The 21,538-nt window shown below is 40.8% G+C and overlaps 1 protein-coding gene across 2 annotated transcripts in view; it reads right to left on the bottom strand.

The window, feature by feature from the left end:
• The window catches only part of OTUD3 (OTU deubiquitinase 3), a 29,945-nt gene continuing 8,407 nt past the window's right edge, over positions 1-21,538 (bottom strand). The window contains exons 3-8 of one of the 2 annotated variants that reach the window (XM_032300655.1): positions 18,284-18,396; positions 15,140-15,262; positions 8,198-8,329; positions 7,622-7,718; positions 6,009-6,193; positions 1-5,039 (exon numbers count right to left, since the gene is read on the bottom strand). In XM_032300655.1, the coding sequence (XP_032156546.1) occupies positions 4,866-5,039; positions 6,009-6,193; positions 7,622-7,718; positions 8,198-8,329; positions 15,140-15,262; positions 18,284-18,396 (824 nt within the window). In that variant the 3' untranslated portion in view covers positions 1-4,865. The remainder of the gene's footprint in view (positions 5,040-6,008; positions 6,194-7,621; positions 7,719-8,197; positions 8,330-15,139; positions 15,263-18,283; positions 18,397-21,538) is intronic. The other variant, XM_032300656.1, reaches the window with a different exon arrangement.

The following is a 21,538-nucleotide window of genomic DNA, read 5'->3' as shown; positions in this document are numbered from 1 at the left end:
TTTGTTTTTAAACTAGAATTTATTGGTATACAAAACTCCATTTCATAGATAAAGTGGCACATCTTTGCAGCTTCTATTGCACCGAGTATCGAAGATTAAAAACACAAAAAAAGAAACATTTGGTTTTGAAAACACTGCAAATAGCCAAGTACAGTACTTTGGTAAATAAAAAATAAAATGGTTTGGATGAACACAATCTGTGGAAAGAAACGATCTAGGGGGAGGGAACTATGGACGTCAGACAACGGTCACAATTCTCACCATCAAGCTCCATAGATAAGGCAAGACTTGCTAAGTCTATGGATCATGACCCCATGGAGGTCTTAATATCTCCAAACTGAAGCTAGAACAAGTATAGTGCAATTAGAAAAAGAGAAGGCCCCTTCTCCACAGACACAGCCGCCCCTCTGTAAAGGGGACTGACACACGCCAACACTTCTACATGGGAAAGGGGAGCCCCCGGGTGTGACATCTGACTCCTGGCTCTTCTCTCCTCTGAGCTTAGTGCTGGTGGAGGCCGCTAGAAGAGTCACTGGGGAGGCCAAGGGCCCTTCCTGCTATGAAAAGTGAACCGTAAGAGTGCGAAAATGTGGGGAATCTCTTACCAGCACTGCTCGAGGGGCCTGCCAGAGATCAAACCGCCAGCTGAGGTCTGTGGCTGGGCTCACATGATTGTCATGGAGGGTAGGCAGCCTGCTGCAGGCTGACACACCGAGGATGAGAGCCAGGCCACAGAGGGTCTGTCGGGCAATCACCGCCAGCCACAAGGACTGGCAGTGAGCAGAGGTTGCTCTGGATCATGGCTATGCCCTGCTTAGAATAAATTCCCTATGCAAAAGTTCGTAGTTTTACAGAAATACTCTTCACACTGGTACCAACCCCTTCTCAAGTAATTCTACAGGGATGCTAAACATTTTCATGGAGCCAAAAAACAGTCCTAACAAGGACGGTAAGAGACGGGCTCTACAAAGCAGCTGCTTCGAAGACATAGGTCAGAGCCTGAGGTTTTAAAGGAATTTCACCTTGGGACAGAAGAGGGTAGGGCCAGCCACAAGGCACAGCTTTCCGGAGGCCCCGTATTAGCAGCGCATGGGAAGCTCCGCACTCCACGTGCACTTGCTGACTGGTGCTCCACGTTCTCTCCACATTCCAAAAATGACTGTCCCCTTTCTAATATGTGATGGCAGATGTTATAATTTAAATATGCCATCTACAGCTTCAATTCAATGATGTCATTAGAAAAATACAATTTATTTTAGAGCCAGGAAAACACACCTTATAAAAAGTGCCATTATTACATCACCTCAGAACAACTGTCAAAGGCCCCAGAGTTTTAGCAACACTTGTTCTGAAAGCTGTGATGAATGAAACTGAGTAATGAGAATGGCAAAACAGACAAACTGCATCAGACTCTGAGTCTACAGATTTAACATGGCTAGACAGAGCCTTGAGGTAAGAAGGTGAAGAGCTATGCATCTACTCAAAACGGGAGTCGGAGAGGGCCACCCACGCGACACACTAAAATCAGGAAGCTCCGATCTCTTCCCCCTGCAAAGATCCTTTCAGTCACAGTAATTCTTAGTCACTTCTGACTAGGAATCCAGGTTTCCTTTAACTGACTGAATATTTCAGAGGTAAACTGATAGCATTCTATGCTGACCCAGTAAAACCCAGGCAGTCTACAGAGTTTCTCAGAATTAGAGAAATTGCACATTGACTACAGGGACTCAACTACAAGTACAGTTCAGTGCCAAAGTCCAGCTGATATTACCTGTGTAATAGTGAGCAACTCTCTCCCCGACTGACGGTGGCCCTCCTCCCATCCCACCCCACCCCCACCTCCACCCCACCCCGACAATCACATCATTTCATCATTTCACACCGAAGGAGCTCCCTGGGGGAAGCAGGGCAGACATAATAAATCACCCACAGAACCTGCTCCCTCCATGCCAGCTCCAGCTGCTCCACAAGGGAGATCCCACTTCCCAAGCCCTCAGAATCAAATTGGCATGGGAAGTGTTTTCAGAGCTTAATAAAGAACTATAGACAACTTCAATTAACATTTAAAATTCTTTCTGCCACAATTTCTCAACCATACATTGCTCCTGAAAGTGTATATTCACTATTATTGAAAAACGAAATATGCATACACATTCTACCTTTCTAGTATCTCCTAGTGGCAACTACAGTATCTAGAAGTTATGGTTCTATGTTGTTTTAATACATCTACCTCTCTAGTTCAAAGCTGTTGCCACTAAAATTGAATTTATGTTGACCTCTAAAAAAAAAAAATCTTTTAAAAATCCCTAAAACCTTTATATATAGTTTCTAAGAGCAGTAAGCAGCTTTGCACCACTGCTCCATCCGCTTTCTCCTGACCACACTGTAAGGCAATCCCATGTAACATGTAACACAAATCTCTACCAGCCAAGCTGTGACACAGGTTAAGACACATTCAGTTCCTAATAAAGAGTTCACAGGAGTACCTGTACTAGAGGAACAGCTCTGACAACAGTCATCCAGGACTAACATGCCGGGCCTCCACTCAGGAGGCCGGTGAAGTAACTTTCAAGTGCACACTGAGGCAACTAAGCATATCGATCCCAACTATCTCATGCGCTCCAGTGAGACTGAGGCAGTGAAGTCTAAACTCAAACCATTACCTAAGGGTATCACTGAAGTTGGATGCATGTATCCCATTACTAATCATTAACACACTAAACACAGACCAACTGTAAGTGAAAAGCTGTGAAATAGTAATAAAAGAAAATGACTAAAGCCATTTGATTATTTTTTTAAACCACCGTTAATATACTCCAGAAATGCTGAAGCCTATTATCAGAATTAGGTAATTTATAAATAAATGTTCCCCATATTCTTTAATAACTTTTTAGCAGCTTCTAAAACTTCTAAAACCCAACAGGGCCCAAGGCCACCTTCATTAACCAAGTTAAATAAGGCAATTCTATGACTTCTGACAATGAGTCTCTCTTAAGTGACTGCTAATCTGAATTTCTGGCAGACAATCTTATCTTTATGAGAGGATCTGGCCTTCTGCACTCAAGCAGTACAAAACAGACAGGGAAGTGTGTTCATTCAGAAACACCAAGCCAGTCAGGAATCTGCCCAGAGTTGAAAACCAAGACAACAATAGGTACTAAAGCACTGGCTCCCACCCCGTAGAGTAAGGCAACAGACACCTTTCGTTTGGGATGAGTAGAGTAACACAGCCTCAAGCTCAGGACTCTGTGATGTGCACAGAAAAGAACGCTCTACGGTTTTTTTAATCTGCTAAATTTTACAATGTACTATACCCAGGGAGAAGCCCAAACCACAATGTCCTAGGAGCAATTCCAAGAGACTACTGATGCTTCAACTACAAAAAGCCACTAAAGTCAAAAAACAAAAAAAAGACATCAGTAAAACTGAAGAAAGCAAATGGCCTGCTGATAAAGACAATCTCTGACAACTCCAGGGCCTGCCAACATTTTTCTAATTCTGAAACGTGAGGGGTGGAGAAGATAAAATCAACTCAGCATCAATTATTTGCCCAAGTATTAGGTTCCAATAGACAAAGACTGTCCAAGATGAGCCACCTCATACATTACGGTTTTTAAGTTCACATCCACATAACTCAGTTTTAGGAATGACATCTCTCCACTGCCCAAGTCTGTCTATTTCAGAACTGAAGAGTCATTCGAAGGTCTTAACCAAAGTATGTTCTCTTCCCTGATGGTCCAACAACTTCCGGCAGATGTTGGAGATTTCCCAACTTTGAAATGCCAAACAGGGCTTAAATAAAAAGAAATAAATGTGGCATTTTATAAGACTTAATTTCCACAATACTAAGTTTAGCGACCTGTGAGGTCAAGTTACCATGTATCTCTCTGAAGGCAGCTAAGTCTAGAATAGAAGGGAAAAAAATTGCTATTTAAAATGTGAACATGAAAAACCTTATTCTTCTAGGTTTCTCCTATAAAAACATTTAATTCTTTAGACTCCTCTTAGGCAAAACCCCAGGAGTTTTTCCTGTTACAACTACAGACCCTGCTCTACAAACTCTCAGAATTCCAGAACTGTAACACAAGCAGTAACATGCCATCTTCTCACTGTCAGGAAACAAATACCAAAACCCAACACCACGGTCAACTTCCCAACAGGACCTAGGCCTAATTAACAGTCAGCTGCATTTATCATATGGCTTGAGTGCAAATGAACTAACAGCACCTGCATCCCATCTGAAAGAATCAGGAAAGACAGAAATGCAGTTGTTTAATTTCCATCCTGACTGCAGGCCACAGCCCTCATATAACTCTAGGAAAACAATTCCCGAATTATTTTCTCAGTAACTTGGATTAGAAGAAAGTAAAATCTAAACATATTCCTGAGTTGGAGATCATTTATAAGCTACCCTATATGTTAGTATCTGTTTGAAAATGGAAGAGAAACTAAGGAAACTTGTCATTCTGAATTTCTAACAATTATTCTAAACTACATCATGAACGATTACAGCAAAACTCACCCCAAATGTTAAGAAAAGATCCTAGGGTCACTGAAGTCTTTTCAGGACAATAAAGCCACCATTTAAAAGTTTTTCCTGACCTATCTGCCCCTAAAACTTAGTATTTTAATTTTGTATTACAGAATATGAATGGCTTCACTGCATTTTCATAAAACAAAACATACCACTAATAAAACTTTGAACAAAAAAGAGGCAGCTCGAAGGAAACTAACTCAGGGTTGTGAGCTCATGTGTGAGCTTTGTTGGTTGTGTTTCATTTTATAAAAGGACGGCCTCAGTGGAAAGTCTGGCACACAGCACTCCTTTTCCAGCTGCTTCTTAAAACTCCCAGGATGCCAGAGAGTCAGATGTTGAGAGCAGCAAAGGTCTTCACCAAGGTGACCTGCGTGTTCGCCTCTGCTTCACTTCTGTTGTCCCTGTGGCTGCCTCTGCTCTCCAGGGCTTTGTGGCGGTGCCTCTCCTCCTGACGCTTCTTCTTCTCCAGCCACTGCTGTTCTCGCCTCTGTTTGTTTGTGACCTGAGAGAGAAGGCCACAGTGATGAGTAGGCAGCACGGTGGACTCAAGCTGCCAACTGCTAGGATGGAGATGGTGGCAAAGGGCACAGATTGCTTTTCAGCAGGAACAGGGAAAACCAATCTAAGAAGCCAAAATGATTTACTGTCCACTGCTGCTCAAATGTACATTGAAATTTGTATTTCCTTGCTCAACTAGCAAACAAAATCAATTCCATTCTTCTCATAAACCAACTCAAGAAGACCTAAAGAAGCCAGCCCTCATCCAGCGGGAGGTAACACACACGTCAGAGGACACCTTTCCCCAAATAATTTAATGTCCCAGGTAATTCTGACAAAATCCTCAGCAGCTGATTGCATCTTTGCCTCTGCTGTGGCTTTTTAACGCTGTGTGGCATTTTGAGCTCAGAACTTCCTGGTGAAAATCTTTAAAATGATTCCAAATTCAGTAAAATGGAAGATGTCACATACTACCTGTGGGAGTGAAGGGCGGGGAGGGAGATGTACCTTTCTGGGAAGCACTTGACAATTTAACAAAAGCCTTTAAAGATTCATATCCATAACCTTTAACCTGTTCATTCCTCTTCTGGGATTTTATCCAAGAAAATAATGCAAAAGCCAAAGATTTACACACAAAGCTGTTCTCTGCAGATCATGGCATTTATAAAAAACATGGATAAACAAAGGAATAGCCCGCATGTACAGTAATGTTAGGTGGGAAAAGGAGGTTTTTCATGTGTACACTGAGGACAATTTTAGGGTATATTTCCTTCCAATTGTCACTGCATACACCAAACAGGACAGCTGAGGTCATTCCGCTTCTTGATCAATCGTTATGCATTCCCCAGATTTTCCACACTAACTACTTTTATAAATCATAAGGAAAATACAAATAAAATGAATCTCAAGTTCCCACCACTGTCACAGAATTACACTGGCCCACCCCCTGCCCTTTCGACCCCATCTCACATACCTTTGGGACTTGTTTTTTATTTGCTTTGTTTTCTTCACTAGGGCTGGCCCGTGCCTTGTTATTTTCGGTCCTGCCTTCATTTAAGCCCTGATTTCCAAAGATCCTGGCACCACTGCCACCCTCCTCCCATAAAGGGCCACACTGCTTCGGCACTCGACCACTGGGCTCAAGATTCTCTTCTGCACCTTCCAAAGAAAGATATTGCATTAAAATTGAAAAACAAAGAGAGTTCCACAGGGTGATTACTGTATTAATGATTTCAAAATTACCTGGGTCCCCAGTTCAGTCAAATGGCAATTAAGTTTCCTTGAGATAAATTCTAATGTCAAGACAGTGGGAAACATAGGAAGAAAAAACTGGTAAAACTTGGAAGATAAATTTTAAAATAACCCACTGACCAGCCTTTTGATCAGCTTCCTACCAGCAGAGTGCTTTATTAAATTATGTTTTAACATGAATTTTTATGGGAAAATCTTCCATTTGCACCCCAAACCCAGAAAAGAAACAGGCTCTGTCTGAAGCTATGCTGTCCAATGTATTAGCCACCAGCTATATGTGGTCATTTACATTTAAATCAAAATTAAACAACATTTAAAATGTAGCTCCCCAGTCTCACTGCACACGTGATAGGTACATACTATTCTGAACAGCACAGATCACTGGTGGGTACTGTTTAAAGTCATAAAGACCAAGTTACTCACAGATTTCTAAGAAAGTACAGCCAGTGCATAGTAGATAATAAAGCACCCAATCACATGGAGAACTATGATGCCAGAAAGAGTATCTGGCATATAATATCTGGCAATCAGTATTTATTGATATCATTTTAAATAAATGACTTGAGAAATTAACAAGATGTTACATCTCTTTTTTTTTTTGAGACAGAGTCTCACTCTGTTGCTCAGGCTGGAGTGCAGTGGCGTGATCTTGGCTCACTGCAACCTCCGTTTCTCAGTTCAAGCAATTCTCCCGCCTCAGCCTCCTGAGTAGCTGAGAATACAGGCGTGTGCCACCACGCCCGGCTAATTTTTGTATTCTTAGCAGAGACAGATTTCACCATGTTGGTCAGGCTGGTTTGTGATCCTCGCACCTCAGCCTCTCAAAGTGCTGGGATTACAGGCATAGGCCCCCAACCCAGCCCGGCCATTACATTTCTTTTCTTTTGTCTGAGTCACAAATTAAACTTGGTTCAAGTTAAAAAACAAAATCAAAATTATCACAAGTTAATAGAAATCTAAATATTTCTATCAGAAAAACAAGGCATTTCTCTCTCCATTTTATTGTGGTTATCATTTTAGTCTTCTAAGGGGATCTTATGTCTAAACAGGACAATTCTTCCCTGATGCATCCCCCAGCACCCTGTATTCCCACCCCATTATGTACTATCACACCATTTTACCATCCACCCTCCACCCCTAAACCATACTCTCCCTGAAGCAGGGCCAGGACCTAATAAAAAATGTCTACACACACAAGGTGCTCAATAAATAACTCCTAAATGAATGACAGAACAATTACCACCTGTGACTTGTGTGGCCTGATTAAAAATAAATATTTGGAAAATTACCAACACAACCATTTTGAAGGCTTATAAATATTAGTCATGGACTTACTATTTCTCTTCCCCTGGTTCATCTGAAGCATGGCAATTATTGCAGATTCAATATTATAATTTTCAGCTTCCAGGTTTTGGACTATTAAATTAAAATCCTATCCAAGAAACAAACAAAAAAATCACTTCAAAACTCTGGGTATATTTTTCTACCTAGCTCTACTTCAATAATCATAAAGATGTAATAGTGAGAATCAACACAAGGTTTCAGAAGCTTGTCCATTTAGAAAATATCAATTTTCACTAAGGTTGGTCCCTTGAAATAACCATTTAATGCACATTTATAAATGAATTCCCTTTATAAGACTGCATTTGTACTACTGTAAACACTAGTCAGGAAAAATTAAACCCACAAACTTCCTGAGAATTTTGAGCAGTACTGCCTGAAGTCTAGCAAACAAGAGGGAAGTGAATAAACAGCTCTCATTGAGCCATACAAGCTAATCGAACTACAAATTTCATGGGCCTGTTTTGGCCCACAAGGTGCTAATATGCTGGAGGTGCTATGAAGCTAGGACGTAAGCTAGGCACAGCAATGCTTGCTTCTGAATCACTCCTGCATAACAGAAATACTAACTGAACATCCAGTGGCATTACAAACTTTCTGGACAGCATCCTCCACTTCGTCTCTCAGGTCGTCTTCAGAGTCTACTCCCTTTGTCTTGATCTTTTCTCTTTTATTTGATTCATCTTGATGAAGCATCTGAAACTAAAGGAAACAAATAATAATCAGGGAACTATGTTGAAATCAAAGTATGTGCAAAATCTTCAACCTAAGACACTCTAATCTCAAAAAATTCAGATATATAGGGGAAAACATCTAGAAACAACCTGAAGAGAACAGCAATGACTAGGCTACATTTTATCCACTCATTGTGCTTCAAGTCACAACACAGGAATTGAAAAGAAAGGTCCAAAAGACAGAATAACTGCTCAGCAAGAAAGGCATTAGCACTCCCAAGGTTTCTAGATGTCAACACTGTCAGTGACTGCTGCCTCTGACAGCACACTGTTGTCTCAGCTGATTTTCAGAGCCGTGAGCTTCACAGAAGAGGATCCTCTATACTCGTACCTGATGAACTTTTGCACAAAAACGTACTGGTCTTGAAGAAACCTACATACAACTTCCCTCTGGTCCCCAAGCCTTATTTGATCATCAGCACACTTAGAGGTACTGAAGCTCTTGTTTCAGCAGGACAGCCGCAGGTGAGCATGACTCATCTAACCTCTGGTCCATACTACCACACTCAGGGAAACTTGTCAATCCAAATCCTAAAGCCACAAAGAACAGTTCACTTGGGGTCCATGAGACCTTTACAACCTGGGCCTTAAACCAGAAAAGCTAAAATCATCCCTATGTAGCTGCTCAACCACCTTCTTCTTCGGTTTCCCATTGATGCAGGGAGATAGATAAATGGGCAAAGACAGTTCTATTTCTCGAATGTAAGAGTTTAGTGGAGGCCAGCAATGTGCAGTATATTCCTTAGAATGTTAATACAAAGCATTCTATTATAAAATTAAACCCTAACAATTTGACAAAGAGTTACAAGAGTCTTTGACCCAGCAGTTTAACAGCTTTGACATCTAGCCAAAGGAAATAATATCAAATACAGAAAAGATTTATGGGCCTGGCACGGTGGCTCATGCCTATAATCCCAGCACTTTGGGAGGCTGATGGGGGTGGATCACTTGACATCAGAAGTTCTAAACCAGCCTGGACAACAAAGTAACACCCCATCTCTACAAAAAAATACATAAAGTGATTCAGGCATGGTGACATGCACCTGTAGTCCCAGCTACTCAGGAGCTGAGGTGGAAGGCTGGCTTGAGCCCAGGAGGTGGAGGTTGCAGTGAGCCAAGATCGCACCACTACACTCCAGCCTGGGCAACAGAGCTAGGCCTTGTCTCAAAAAAAAAAAAAAAAAAAAAAAAGAAAGAAAGAAAAGAAAAGAAAAAGAAGGAAAAGGGTTATGTAAAAGTGCTCACAACAGTGTTACTGATAGTGGTGAATAACTGGAAACCACCCAAAGGCTTTATAATATGGATGTGGTTAAATAACCACTGTAAATACATGGAATGATGTCTTCGTTCCCACTAAAGGAAGTAGCACAACAATCACTCCCACCATTATTACTTCACAGTATTTTGGAGGTAACAGCCAAAGCAATTAGCCAAAATAAATTATAAGATTAAAAAGAAAAAAGAAAAGTAATCTCTTTGTAGATGATACAATTCTATAACTGAAACAAACAAGAGAACAAAAAAACTACTGCAAACCAAAAACATATACCTGATAAGAATCTAGCATGTAAATATATACATAGCAATCATACACCTGATAAGAATCTAGCATCTAAAATATATATATATTGTGTGTGTCTGTGTGTGTGTGTGTGTGTGTGTGTGTGTGTGTGTGTGTATTTTTTTTTTTGAGATGGGGTGTTGCTCTGTAGGCCAGGCTGGAGTGCAGTGGCGCGATCTCAGCTCACTACAACCTCTGCCTCCCGGGCCCTGGTTCAAGCAATTCTCCTACCTCAGCCTCCCAAGTAACTGGGATTACAGGCACAAAAAATTGTGCCTGTACCATGCCCAGTTAATTTTTTTTGTATTTTTTAGTAGAGACGGGGTTTCACCATGTTGGCTAGTCTGGTCTTGAACTCCTGACCTCATGATCCACCTGCCTCGGCCTTCCAAAGTGCTGGGATTACAGGCATGAGCCACCGTACCCCACCAAATCTAGAATATATTTTAAAAAGCTTTTACAACTCAAAAACAAAAAGGCAGAACCCAATTCAAAAACAGGCAAAAGGGCCAGCAGCAGTGGCTCATGCCTGTAATCTCAGCACTCTGAGAGGCCAAAGTGGGCAGATCATGAGGTCAGGAGTTCGAGATCAGCCTGACTAACATGGCGAAACCCCATCTCCACTAAAAATACAAAATTAGCCAGGTGTGGTAGCACACGCCTGTAATCCCAGCTACTTGGGAAACTGAGGCCAGAGAATCACTTGAACCAGGGAGGCGGAGGTGCAGTGAGCTGAGATTACACCACTGCACTCCAGCCTGAGCAACAAGAACCAGACTCCATCTCAAAAAAAAAAAAAAAAACAGGCAAAAGACTTGAATAGGCATTTCTCCAAAGATATACAGATGGCCAAAAAGCACATGAAAAGATGTTCAATGTCATTAGCTATTAAGAAAATGCAATTCAAAACTTTAAGATACTAACTAGGATGACCATTTAAGAAAAAAAAAACAAGTGTTGGAGATGATGAAGAGAAGGCAGAGCCTTCATATATTACTGGTGGTAAGTAAAAGAGTGCGGCTGCTGTGGAAAAGTTTCGCAGTTCCCCCAAAAGTTAAATTTAGATTTCTCATACAACCCACGAATTCCACTCTGAGGTATATCCAAAAAGACTGAAAATAGGTTATTTGTACAAACACTGTACACAAAGACTCACAGCAGCACCATTCTCAATAGCCAAAAGGTGGGAACAACCTAAACACCCATTAACAGATGAATGAGTGCACAAAAAATCATCTCTCCATACAATGGAATATTATTCAGACATAAAAAACAATGAAGTACTGATACATGCTACACCACCAATGAATCTCAAAAGCATTATACAGGGTGAAAGGAGCCACAGAGAAAAAGTCACATACTATACAATTCCATTTAAATAAAATGTCCAGAATAGGCAAATTCATAGAGCAAAAAAAGGCAGACTGGTGATTGAAAGGGGAGAGGGGAACTGGGAGTGACTGCTTACTGGGTATGGGGTTTTCTTTCTGGGGTGATGAAAATATTTTGGGACTGTTCAGAGGAAGTGGTTGTACAACAACCATTGTGGGTGTACTGAGTACCACTCAACTGTATACTTTCAAGTGATTCATTTTATGTTATGTGAATTTTGCCTTAATTTTTTAAAAGAGAGGGAGTTCGGTGGGATACCTAAAGATGTAATTAACATTGTGTTAATTAACAGCTCTCATTGACAAATGATAACCAGCTAGAAAATATAAAAGATCTCTTTACAACAGAAAGAAAAACCACAAAACACCTAAGAATAAACTCAACAAAAAATGGGCAAGATCTATATGAAGAAAATGTTCCTATGGATGACAAAGTCAATTAAACAATAAAAGACTCAACATCAAAAAGATGTCAGCTTTTTCTTACTCTATTAACTTAATGAGATTCCAATTTTTAAAAACTCAATAGGGCCAGGCACAGTGGCTCACATCTGTAACCCCAGCACTTTGGGAGACCAGGGATCACTTGAGGTCAGGAGTTTGAGACCAGCCTGACCAACATGGTGAAACCCCGTCTCTACTAAAAATACAAAAATTAGCCAGGCATGGTGGCCAGTGCCTGTAATCCCAGCTACCTGGGAGGCTGAGGCAGGAGAATCGCTTGAACCCAGGAGGTGGAGGTTGCAGTGAGCTGAGATCGCACCACTGCACTCCAGCGTGGTGACAGAGGAAAACTCTGTCTCAAAAAAAAAAACTCAGTAGGATTTATTTTGAACTACATATTGATTCTAATATTCATTAAAAAAAAAAAAAAGGCAAGAACATATGAGGAAACTCTAAAAAAGAAAATTAATTATGAGTGAAAAAATTCCACCAGATTTTAAAATATACTAACTAAAACAATGAGGCATCAACATGTGAACAGGGAGATCAGTGGACCAGAACTGAATGTCTGGGAATAGACCTATATTAGTACACGGGGAAAGAAAAAATGGCATTTTCAATAAGTGGAGAAAAGATGTATAATTAATCAATGGTTTGGGTACAACTAGGTAATCACAAGGGAAATATAAAGTTGGATCCATAGCCTCATACGCCTACATGAATATAAATGAAGCCAAGATGTAATTTTTTTTTTTTTTTTTTAAGTGAAAGTATGAGCTGGGTACAGTGGCTCACACCTGCAATCTCAACATTTTGGGTGGTCAAGGCAGGTGGGTCACTTGAGTCCACGAGTTCGAGACCAGCCTGGGCAACAAAGCGAGACCCTGTTTCTACAAAAAAATTAAAAATTAGCCAGGCACAATGATACACAGCTGTGGTCCCAGCTACTCTGGAGGATCCCTTGGGCCTGGGAACTTGAGGCCGCGGTGAAACATGATCATATCACTGCACTCCAGCCCAGGTGACAGAGTGAGATCCAGTCTCAAAAATAAATAAATAATTAAGTGAAACTATGAAAGTAATAGAATAAACTATGGGAGAATTCTTTTTAACCTCAGAACGGGTAAGATTTTCCTAGTTATGCCCCAAAATCAAAAGGGCATATAAGAAAATTATAACAAATTTAACCACGTAAAAATCTAAAATTCTTTCACAGCAAAGACCAAAGAAGAAAGAACAAGAAGACAAATGACAGTGCGAAAAACTATCTGCAACTCATATCACAGACAGAGCTTAATTTCCCTAATATATAAACAGCTCCCCCAAGTCATTAAGACAACTCTTAGGGAAGAAAATGAATACCGTTTACAAAAAAGAAAATAGAAATACGCCTTAAACACAGGACAAGATGCATAAATAAGAAAAATGCAAATTAAAACTAGGTAAGGTAAACAATTTTTGCCCTAACAATGAAAAGGATTCAAAAATTTGGTAACACTATGTTGTCGAAGGGACAGGAAAAGAGCCACATGCTCCAAGTGGGAGTTCAAACTGGTGAAATCTTGTTAGAAAGTAATTTGACAATACCTATCAACATCCTCTGATGCGGCAGGGACCTTCTAGAACATGTCCTGCAGGCACGTGTGTGGAATGAACATTACTTGTAATAGCAAAGGGTTAGAAGTCATCCAAAAGTCCATCAGTAAGTGACTGGTCAAAAATATTACAATGCATCTACAGAACAGAACTCTATGTAGCCTTTAAAAAGGATATAGGAAGTTTCTTACGTACTACCATGAATTAAATCCCAAGACATGTTAAACTTAAAAAGCACAGTGCAGCATGTATGTGTGGGATGTGTAGTATGTGTAGGATGCTACAACTAGTGGTGGGGGAGTGTAAAATGGCAAAAGTGGAACACGTGCACATACACGTATACTTGCTTGGTATGGGAACTACAGGAGATTTTATGATATACTGATATCACTAACTGCATCCAGGGAGAACAGTGTGCCTGAAGACAAGGGTAGGAGAGTGACTTTCACAATACATCCCATTATGTATTTTGAATTCTAATCCATGGACAGATAGGACCTATTCAAGAATTAAAATTGCCCAGCACTGTGGCTTCCAACATGCTGGGAGGCCAAGGCCGGAGGATCACCTGAGCCAGGAGTTGGAGGGCTGCCTGGGCAACACAGTGAAATCTCACCCCTCAAAAAAATAAGAAAATTAACCAAGCATGGTGGCACACACCTGTAGTCCTAGCTACTCAGGAGGCTGAGGTGGGAGAATCGCTTGAGCCCAGGAAGACGAGGTTGCTATGAGACATGATGGTGCCACTGCACTCCGGCCTGGGCAACAGAGCGAGACCTTATCTCAAAAAATAAATAAAATTGCTTAAAAAACAATGGCTGTGGATACTGTGTAAAAACATGAGAAAAGATTTATGTGATAATGTTGATTTTTAAAAACAGGAAACAAACCTATATAAATACAATGTCAACCATGTTTTAATGGATTAAATAACTGAAAGGAAATCTACCAAAACAGTAACAAAATTTACATTCCGTTAGCTGAGTTGACTTTGTGTGCTTTTTATTTTCTTCTTTACCTTTACTATATTTTTTAGATTTCAGATAAGAAGCATGGATCAAGGCACGTGTGGTGGCTCACGCCTGTAATCCCAGCACTTTGAGAGGCCGAGGCGGGCAGATCACCTGAGGTGAGGAGTTAGAGATCAGCCTGACCAACATGGAGAAACCCCGCCTCTACTAAAAATACAAAATTAGCCAGGCATGGTGGCACATGCCTGTGATCCCAGCTACTTGGGAAGCTGAGGCGGGAGAATCGCTTGAACCCAGGAGGCAGAGGTTGCAGTGAGCCCAGATCAAGTCATTGCACTCCAGCCTGGGCAACAAGAGTGAAACTCCGTCTCAAAGAAAAAAAGCATGAGATGCCAGATGTAGGTGATGGGGAGGAAGGCAGCAAATCACACTGCCACGTGTGTACCTATGCAACAAGCTTGCATGTTCTTCACATGTACCCCAAAACCTAAAATGCAATAAAATAAATGGAAAAAAAAAAAAAAAGAAAAAAGCATGAGTAATCTTAAAACACAAAAATAATTTTAAAATTCTATGTATCTTATACGCACACAATCGTACCTATCAGCTATTAGGGAAAGCTAAAAAACAACAAGTAATTTTATCTGTCACTCTCACCTAAAATAAAAAATAAAAAAAAATTTTTAAATCAGGCCCACAGGTTCTTAATGCCAACTTTCCACAAAAACATCACTGGCTCTTAGCTCCAAATAGACAGCTCTTGACCTGTTTCCTGTGGGGCTGAGAATGAGGAAGAAAACCGAGGCCTCACTCACATCCGTCTGGAGATGTGCAGGTGCCTCTGAGTTGTCATTGATCCTCCGAACACTGTCGTAGTGCTCTCCGTACCGATACGCGATGTGTAACTCCCTCACGCTGCTCTTATCTGTACCGCGAATCTGTAGACAAAAAAAAGGGGGCCATGCCAGTGAGGATCTGAACACTGTCAACTTCTGACAGTAGCCCACCTGGACTACTGAGGAAGCCCAGTCAGCAGTTCTATGCAGAGACGAATTGGGAACATGCCTGGGATATGTCACAAGCAATGTCCAAACTATCTCCTTCCTATGCCTGTAGGCTTCTATGTGCTTATTTAATATGTAATTCTATGGACATAAATCCATGTAACAAATTCAAAAACCAGGGGCAGACCTGCAATGAAGTTAAATAAGCTTAAGCTTCAGAGGCTTTAGTACCTCTTAGCCCCTCTAACGCACAAGCCCCTTCCAAGGCAGAAGGCCCAGGGGCAGATCCAGATTTGTTGAGTTTGAAGCCCTATGTGAAGGCTCTCTGAAGAAAAAAATGCAAAATTACAAATATAAAATTGGTGGAACCTCTCCCAAGACCTAGAAAGGGAGTCATACAAATGAGTGGCCTGACACTTCATTAGCTTCAAGGTAAATCCACCCCTTTCATTAAAATGAAAACAGCATTTTCTGTTAACCAAGTAAGTGAGAAACATTATCAACAACAAACCCAAATCTCTCACCTACATCAACTTCAAAACAAAATTATATACCGTAAAGTGGTACTGCTGCACTGCTCAACCCTGGAGGCACCACTCACAAGATATTCTATGAGAACTACACCCCTGATGCACCCAAGAATGGGGCTCCCTAGAGTCATGCAGTACAGAAGCCTTAAGGTCTGGGCATACCCCAAATAAAACAGCCAGCTCCACAGAAACTCTCATTCTGACTTTGTCCCTTAGAAAGCCCAGTAACTTTGTTTAAACTCCAAAACATCAGCACATTCTTTTTACTGAAAGTCACAGGTAGTAAGATACTACCCTTAATTTAAACAGTATCCGTGGTCTAAAAACACACCAAAAACCATGGAACAGGAACTACATAAGGCTAGATGTCAGTAGTATGGAAGGTTTTTCCAGTAGAGTATGCAGACCTCAAGTGCAGACGGTCTGGTTTAGACACATACAAAATATAGAGAGCACCATTTGTCTCCCAGAAGAGCAATGGGAAAGGAAACAGTTTATTAGAATCTTTGAATGACATCATCTCTAAAGCACTTACATACTTAATAATATACATGCATTATGAATAGAAAAAATAACTGGAGGAATATTCACCAAACTGTTAACTGTGACTTTCATGGGCAGATTACAGAGGACTTGCATGTTCTATGTTACACACATCTAGATTGTTCACAGGAGCACATATTCCAATTATAACCAGAAAAAAAATGTAGGTTTCTATATCTCCATTGTGTGGGTATAAGTCTACTCTTTATTAATGCAAGAGCTCATAACCATGACAGTAGCAACCAATGGGGTTTCAGTTCTTAAATTTTATGAGATGTTTCACTGGGGTAGGAAGACACAGGAGGTACCAATGGAAACATTAATAAATTTATTTTAAATATATATACTTTCAATGTTCAGGAATTTATGAAAGAGAACACTACAGAAATAAATTTGAAAAAAAATTACCTATGCAGAACTGTCTTCCACAACTACCTAGGTAACTAAGAAACTTTGGGAAAAAAATCACCAATGGAGGAAAAGGCAAGCTGATTACTGAGTTGGTGCTATTTTCCTTCAAAATGAGGATCACTATGCTGTGTATTCAAATGATTTTGGTAACTTCTGCCAAAGAGTGTAAGTTTAATGACAAAAAATTAGAACAAAGGGGTAATCAGTATTCTTGCTCAAACATCACCCTTAGAAAAGAGAGCCCCACGGAAAATATGATAGCTCTATCTGGTGTGGTGTCAGGACATCCGCAACACTGCCCCAAAGAACACACACAGATACTGTTTCACTCTTGCTCATTCTATCCCCATAAGGTAAAACTTCTCACCATCCCTGGAGTATCTTATTTTGTTGTGGCATAATTTTGTTAAAAGGACACTGTGCCAGGGACAAAAGGCTAGTTTAATATGACATTCTGGAAAGGCAAAACTGTGAGGACAAATCAGAGAACAGCTACAAGAGGCTAGGTATTGGGGGAAGGGGCCCGTGACCACAAAGAGCCTGGAAGTGACTTTTTGGAGAGTAGACTGGTCTCTGTGTTGATAGTGGTGGTGGTTACATGACTGCGTTTGTCAAAACACAAACACTCGGGAAAGGATGAAGTTTGCTACATGTAAATTTTATCCTTATAAACCTATTTCTAATCAGCAAACGCTGTGACGGAGCAATTTACAAAGGAATATATGCAGGTGCCATATTAAAAAAAAAAGGCACTGTTACCTTTATGCTAATAATAATATATAAGGACAAAGAAGTGTGTGTATATATGTGAATATGGATACATGTGTGTATGTGTTTTAAATGTGTATAAAAACATTGTGGTATGTTCCTTTCTAGTTATGTATCAATGTTTTTATAGCCAAGTGTGTGTGAAAGACAGGAATACTCACTAAAACATTAACAGCAATAATCTCCCTCTGGGTGATTTAGTAAAATTTTAAATATAATTTTTAATAAAATATTTTTCTTGCCTTTATGAGCTTTTTCAATTTTCTAACTTTTCTACAATTATTGTATTTTAACCTTTTTAATTAGAAAAAGTGAGAAATGGGGGAGTGGTGGAGCAGGGCTGAGTGGGTGGGAGATGAACTGAAATCACATGCCCAGTCTTTAGGAGCTGAGGTACAAAGCAACAAGCAGCACTCCAACTTTAGGGGGTGGTAGCCTGTGTTTCCACATTAGGTTCTCTGTCCTCAACTTGCCCAATTAGCTGCCTGTCGAATAATATTTAGAGCATCTATAAAGATTTCTAAATTATACTCCAGACTCCATTTGTACATAGCACAGGGATTACTTCGGAGCCACCACAAGATTCCTGTCTTTGGTTACTCTGCATAATTCAATGTCACAGGTCAAGCCCCATCATCTTTGGATATTCCAAAGATGATTTGTAAATACGAGCTTAAGATAAATGTTTAAATAGGTGACCTACCTGCCACAAAGGGGCATTAAGTTGATGAATCACTACATTCAACTGATGATTTCTTGCAAAGGCTACAATTGCATCATTGCCAGCAAAAGTACCAGGCTTTGCCAAACTGGCCACTGCATGGAAATAGAAAAGAAAAATGAAGGCTTTATAGCGGAAAAATCCAAATGCAAACATGCTTTGGTATTTACTTATGTTCCAAATAATGAGAGACAAGGATATATATCTGAAAAGTCCATTAATTTTGTCAGAGTCTAGGAATTTAGCTAGTTGAACAATACAAAGACTGCTACTCAGAAGAACACTAGTCATTCATAAAGCAAGGACCCATTTATTTATTCCTTCAATGTCTACTGATTACTTCCAATACACTGCTAACTCAATAAAAGCCAGTGGAAACATAACAAACACAATCATCTTAGCAGCTTGCATCAGAGAATGGTTATTATGTGTCAAGCACTGGTCTAATCAAGTCTCATAGACAAGTACTATTATATACATCATTTTATACAAGAGGAAACTCAGATGCAGAATAGCTGAAAACTGTGCCAAGGTCACAGAGCTGGTACACAGCGGAGGTGAGGTTTCACTGAGGCAACCTAACGCCAAGGTCCTGGCTCTTGGCCACTCGATCAATTTTCCCTCATGGAGTTTATAACCAGTGAGGGGCAAACAAGATAGGCAATAATGATGCACAAGTGCCTCAGGAAGGGCATGTGTAGTAAGAATCTGGCCTTGCCCAAAGAGAAGTCTGGCCTTTATCCTGGGCTCCTGGGAAGTCACTTCTAACCCTCCAGAATTCCCAAAGGTGATGGGAGTGTCTGCTATTCATGATGGGCCCCTCCACCACACCTGGAATCAGCCCTTTGTGGTGGTGATGGGGTGAGAGGGGAGACTGAGTTCAACCATTCAGACAAGCAATAAATCAATAAGCAAAACAAAACAAAAACCTCTGGACACCAAAGTTGGGGTGAGCTTCCCCAGGTGACAATATTCTGTGTGTACCGTCACACACAGATGCCAGGAGGAGAATATGCCCTAAAGACAACAGAAGCTTCTAGTTTGGAGCCTTTCCAGACTGGCCTATGCATCTCTTTCTTTGGCTAGTATTGATCTGTACCCTTTCCCTGTAACAAACCACAACAGCTTTCAGTGAGTTCTGTGAGTCCTATTACCGTATTATGGAACCTAAGGGTGGTTCTGAGACACTCCCAACTTGTAGATGGTATCAAAAGTTGAGGGAAGTCTTGCAAGGACTGTGCTCTCAAAACCCTGCAGTTTGGCTAATTCCAGGTGGTGAACATAAGCCAAAGTGGAAGTGAGGAGGGGGAGGTAAGGTGTAGCAGATGAGCTTCTCGGCTGAGACAAATAAGCTAATACTCAAAGGACAAGGAGGAGTTAAGACAGGAGAAATGGATGATGTTCCAAGAAGGGGCAAGACAGGCAGGAAAGGGACAGAGAGAGAAACTCTAGTATGACAGGAACTGGGCATGCTGAGGTGGAAGGGTGGAGGAAGTGAGAAATGGGGGGAATGGCAAGAGCTGAGGACTGAGAAATAAGAAAATCCCAGGCCATGAAGAACTAAAAAGTCTAGGCTTTATCCTGAGGTCAATGGGGAACCACCAACAGGTTTCAGACAGAGGAAAAACACATTTAGAGCCCACTCTGGTTGTAATGTAGAAAACAGACTGAGGGAATCAAGAGACAATGATACCAAACAGTACTGAGGAAATCTAAGCAAATGGACACAGAGGTCTGATCTTTCAAGGTAGTAGCAGTGAAAGAAAAACTACTGAGTTACAGTGATAAGATGTAATGAATGGGTTTGAGAAGGGAGGAAGATGAGCATTAAGAATACTCAGGTTCTGATCCGGATATCTGTACAGTTGGGGGAAAGATGTTGCTGATTCTCCGAAACCACAGTCTACAAAGAAAGAATAATCCTAAAGATACAGCCAGATGCAAGGGCGACCAGGTCCTCACCAGTCTAGTGAACCATTCATTTATTTATTCATTCAACAAATACTTTATGATGCCTATCAGATGCCGGGCACTGCCGCACTGCAAAACAAAGACATGGTCCCTGCCCTCAAGAACCTCACAGTACACGGTAGGCAGACTGACATTAAAAACAGGTAATTATGACTCAAGACTGATAAATGTAACAAGCCAAGCCTTCAACTGACACACAAAGAGAATGTGCAGACTTCCGGGTTTCTTTTCATTTCTGCTCTGGTCGTCAAAGCCACTTTTCACTTCTGTGATGCTAAAACTCTTATGCAACTCCAAGCAACAGGCATGCGTAGAGACATTTCAAGAAAACACCTTTCATTGTTCATCTAAAGCAACTATCACCTTGGCAACTGAAAATTTAAGTTCCCTATCCTGTACACCCCCAAATCCACCATGTCATCTTCACTGACAGTGTTCAAAGTGGAGTTTCACATCACAAACTAAAACCCTGTTTCATCCAAAATGATGTTTTAATTGAATTAATGACACAATTCATTTCATACAGCACTAAACTACAAAATTTGTCCCATATATATATACATTTAATTTTTAAACTGCTGACCATCAGGTAAACTATGTCTATCTGTTAGCCAAAAAGTAATCCCAGGAAGAGGGACCACCTGAACTCAGTGACTGGCACAAACTGCCCACTGGTAGTTTTGCTGCTCTGTGTCTGGTGCCTAATGAGTAAGTTATTTCCTAGTGAGGAATGGGAAAGGCTTTGTGATCACTGATAGCTTTCCTCCCAAATGTTTCCCACCTGCTGGCCTCCCTCTTGCTTACAGCCACCTACCCATTCCCTAAGAAGCAACTTCAGAAGGACTCTTGTCTCCTTCCTCTACCCTCCTCACCTCCAATGCGTCCTGTCAATTACACTGCCACAGTGTGACTTGGTTTGGGCCTTACTCATTATTCTGACTTGACGGAGACTTCCTCTACTCTCATCTGGCCAATGTGGAGAGCCTTCTAACTAGTCTCCCTTCTCAGTCTCTCCCCATCCATTCTTGACATGGCCTCCAGAGTTAGCTCTCTAAAACACAGGATCAATTCTCTTTCCTGATAACAGACAGAAAAGTCTATAAGCCCTGTGATGAAAATGCCATTTGTAAAACGTATCAGCAGCGAGCATAGTAGATCCTCAGTAAATATTTGTTGAAATTAGAGTTTACAAGTTCATATGCATTTTCTATAAAATCTGTGCCTATTAAATAGGAACCAATTAAAATCACTGACTGACTTGCCCCA

Source organism: Sapajus apella, unplaced genomic scaffold, assembly GCF_009761245.1.
Source record: "Sapajus apella isolate SASKATOON/1434 unplaced genomic scaffold, GSC_monkey_1.0 scaffold43, whole genome shotgun sequence".
NCBI classification, from domain to species: domain Eukaryota; kingdom Metazoa; phylum Chordata; class Mammalia; order Primates; family Cebidae; genus Sapajus; species Sapajus apella.
Note: the sequence above shows the minus strand (reverse complement) of the source record. Positions and strands in the feature narration are given on the sequence as shown.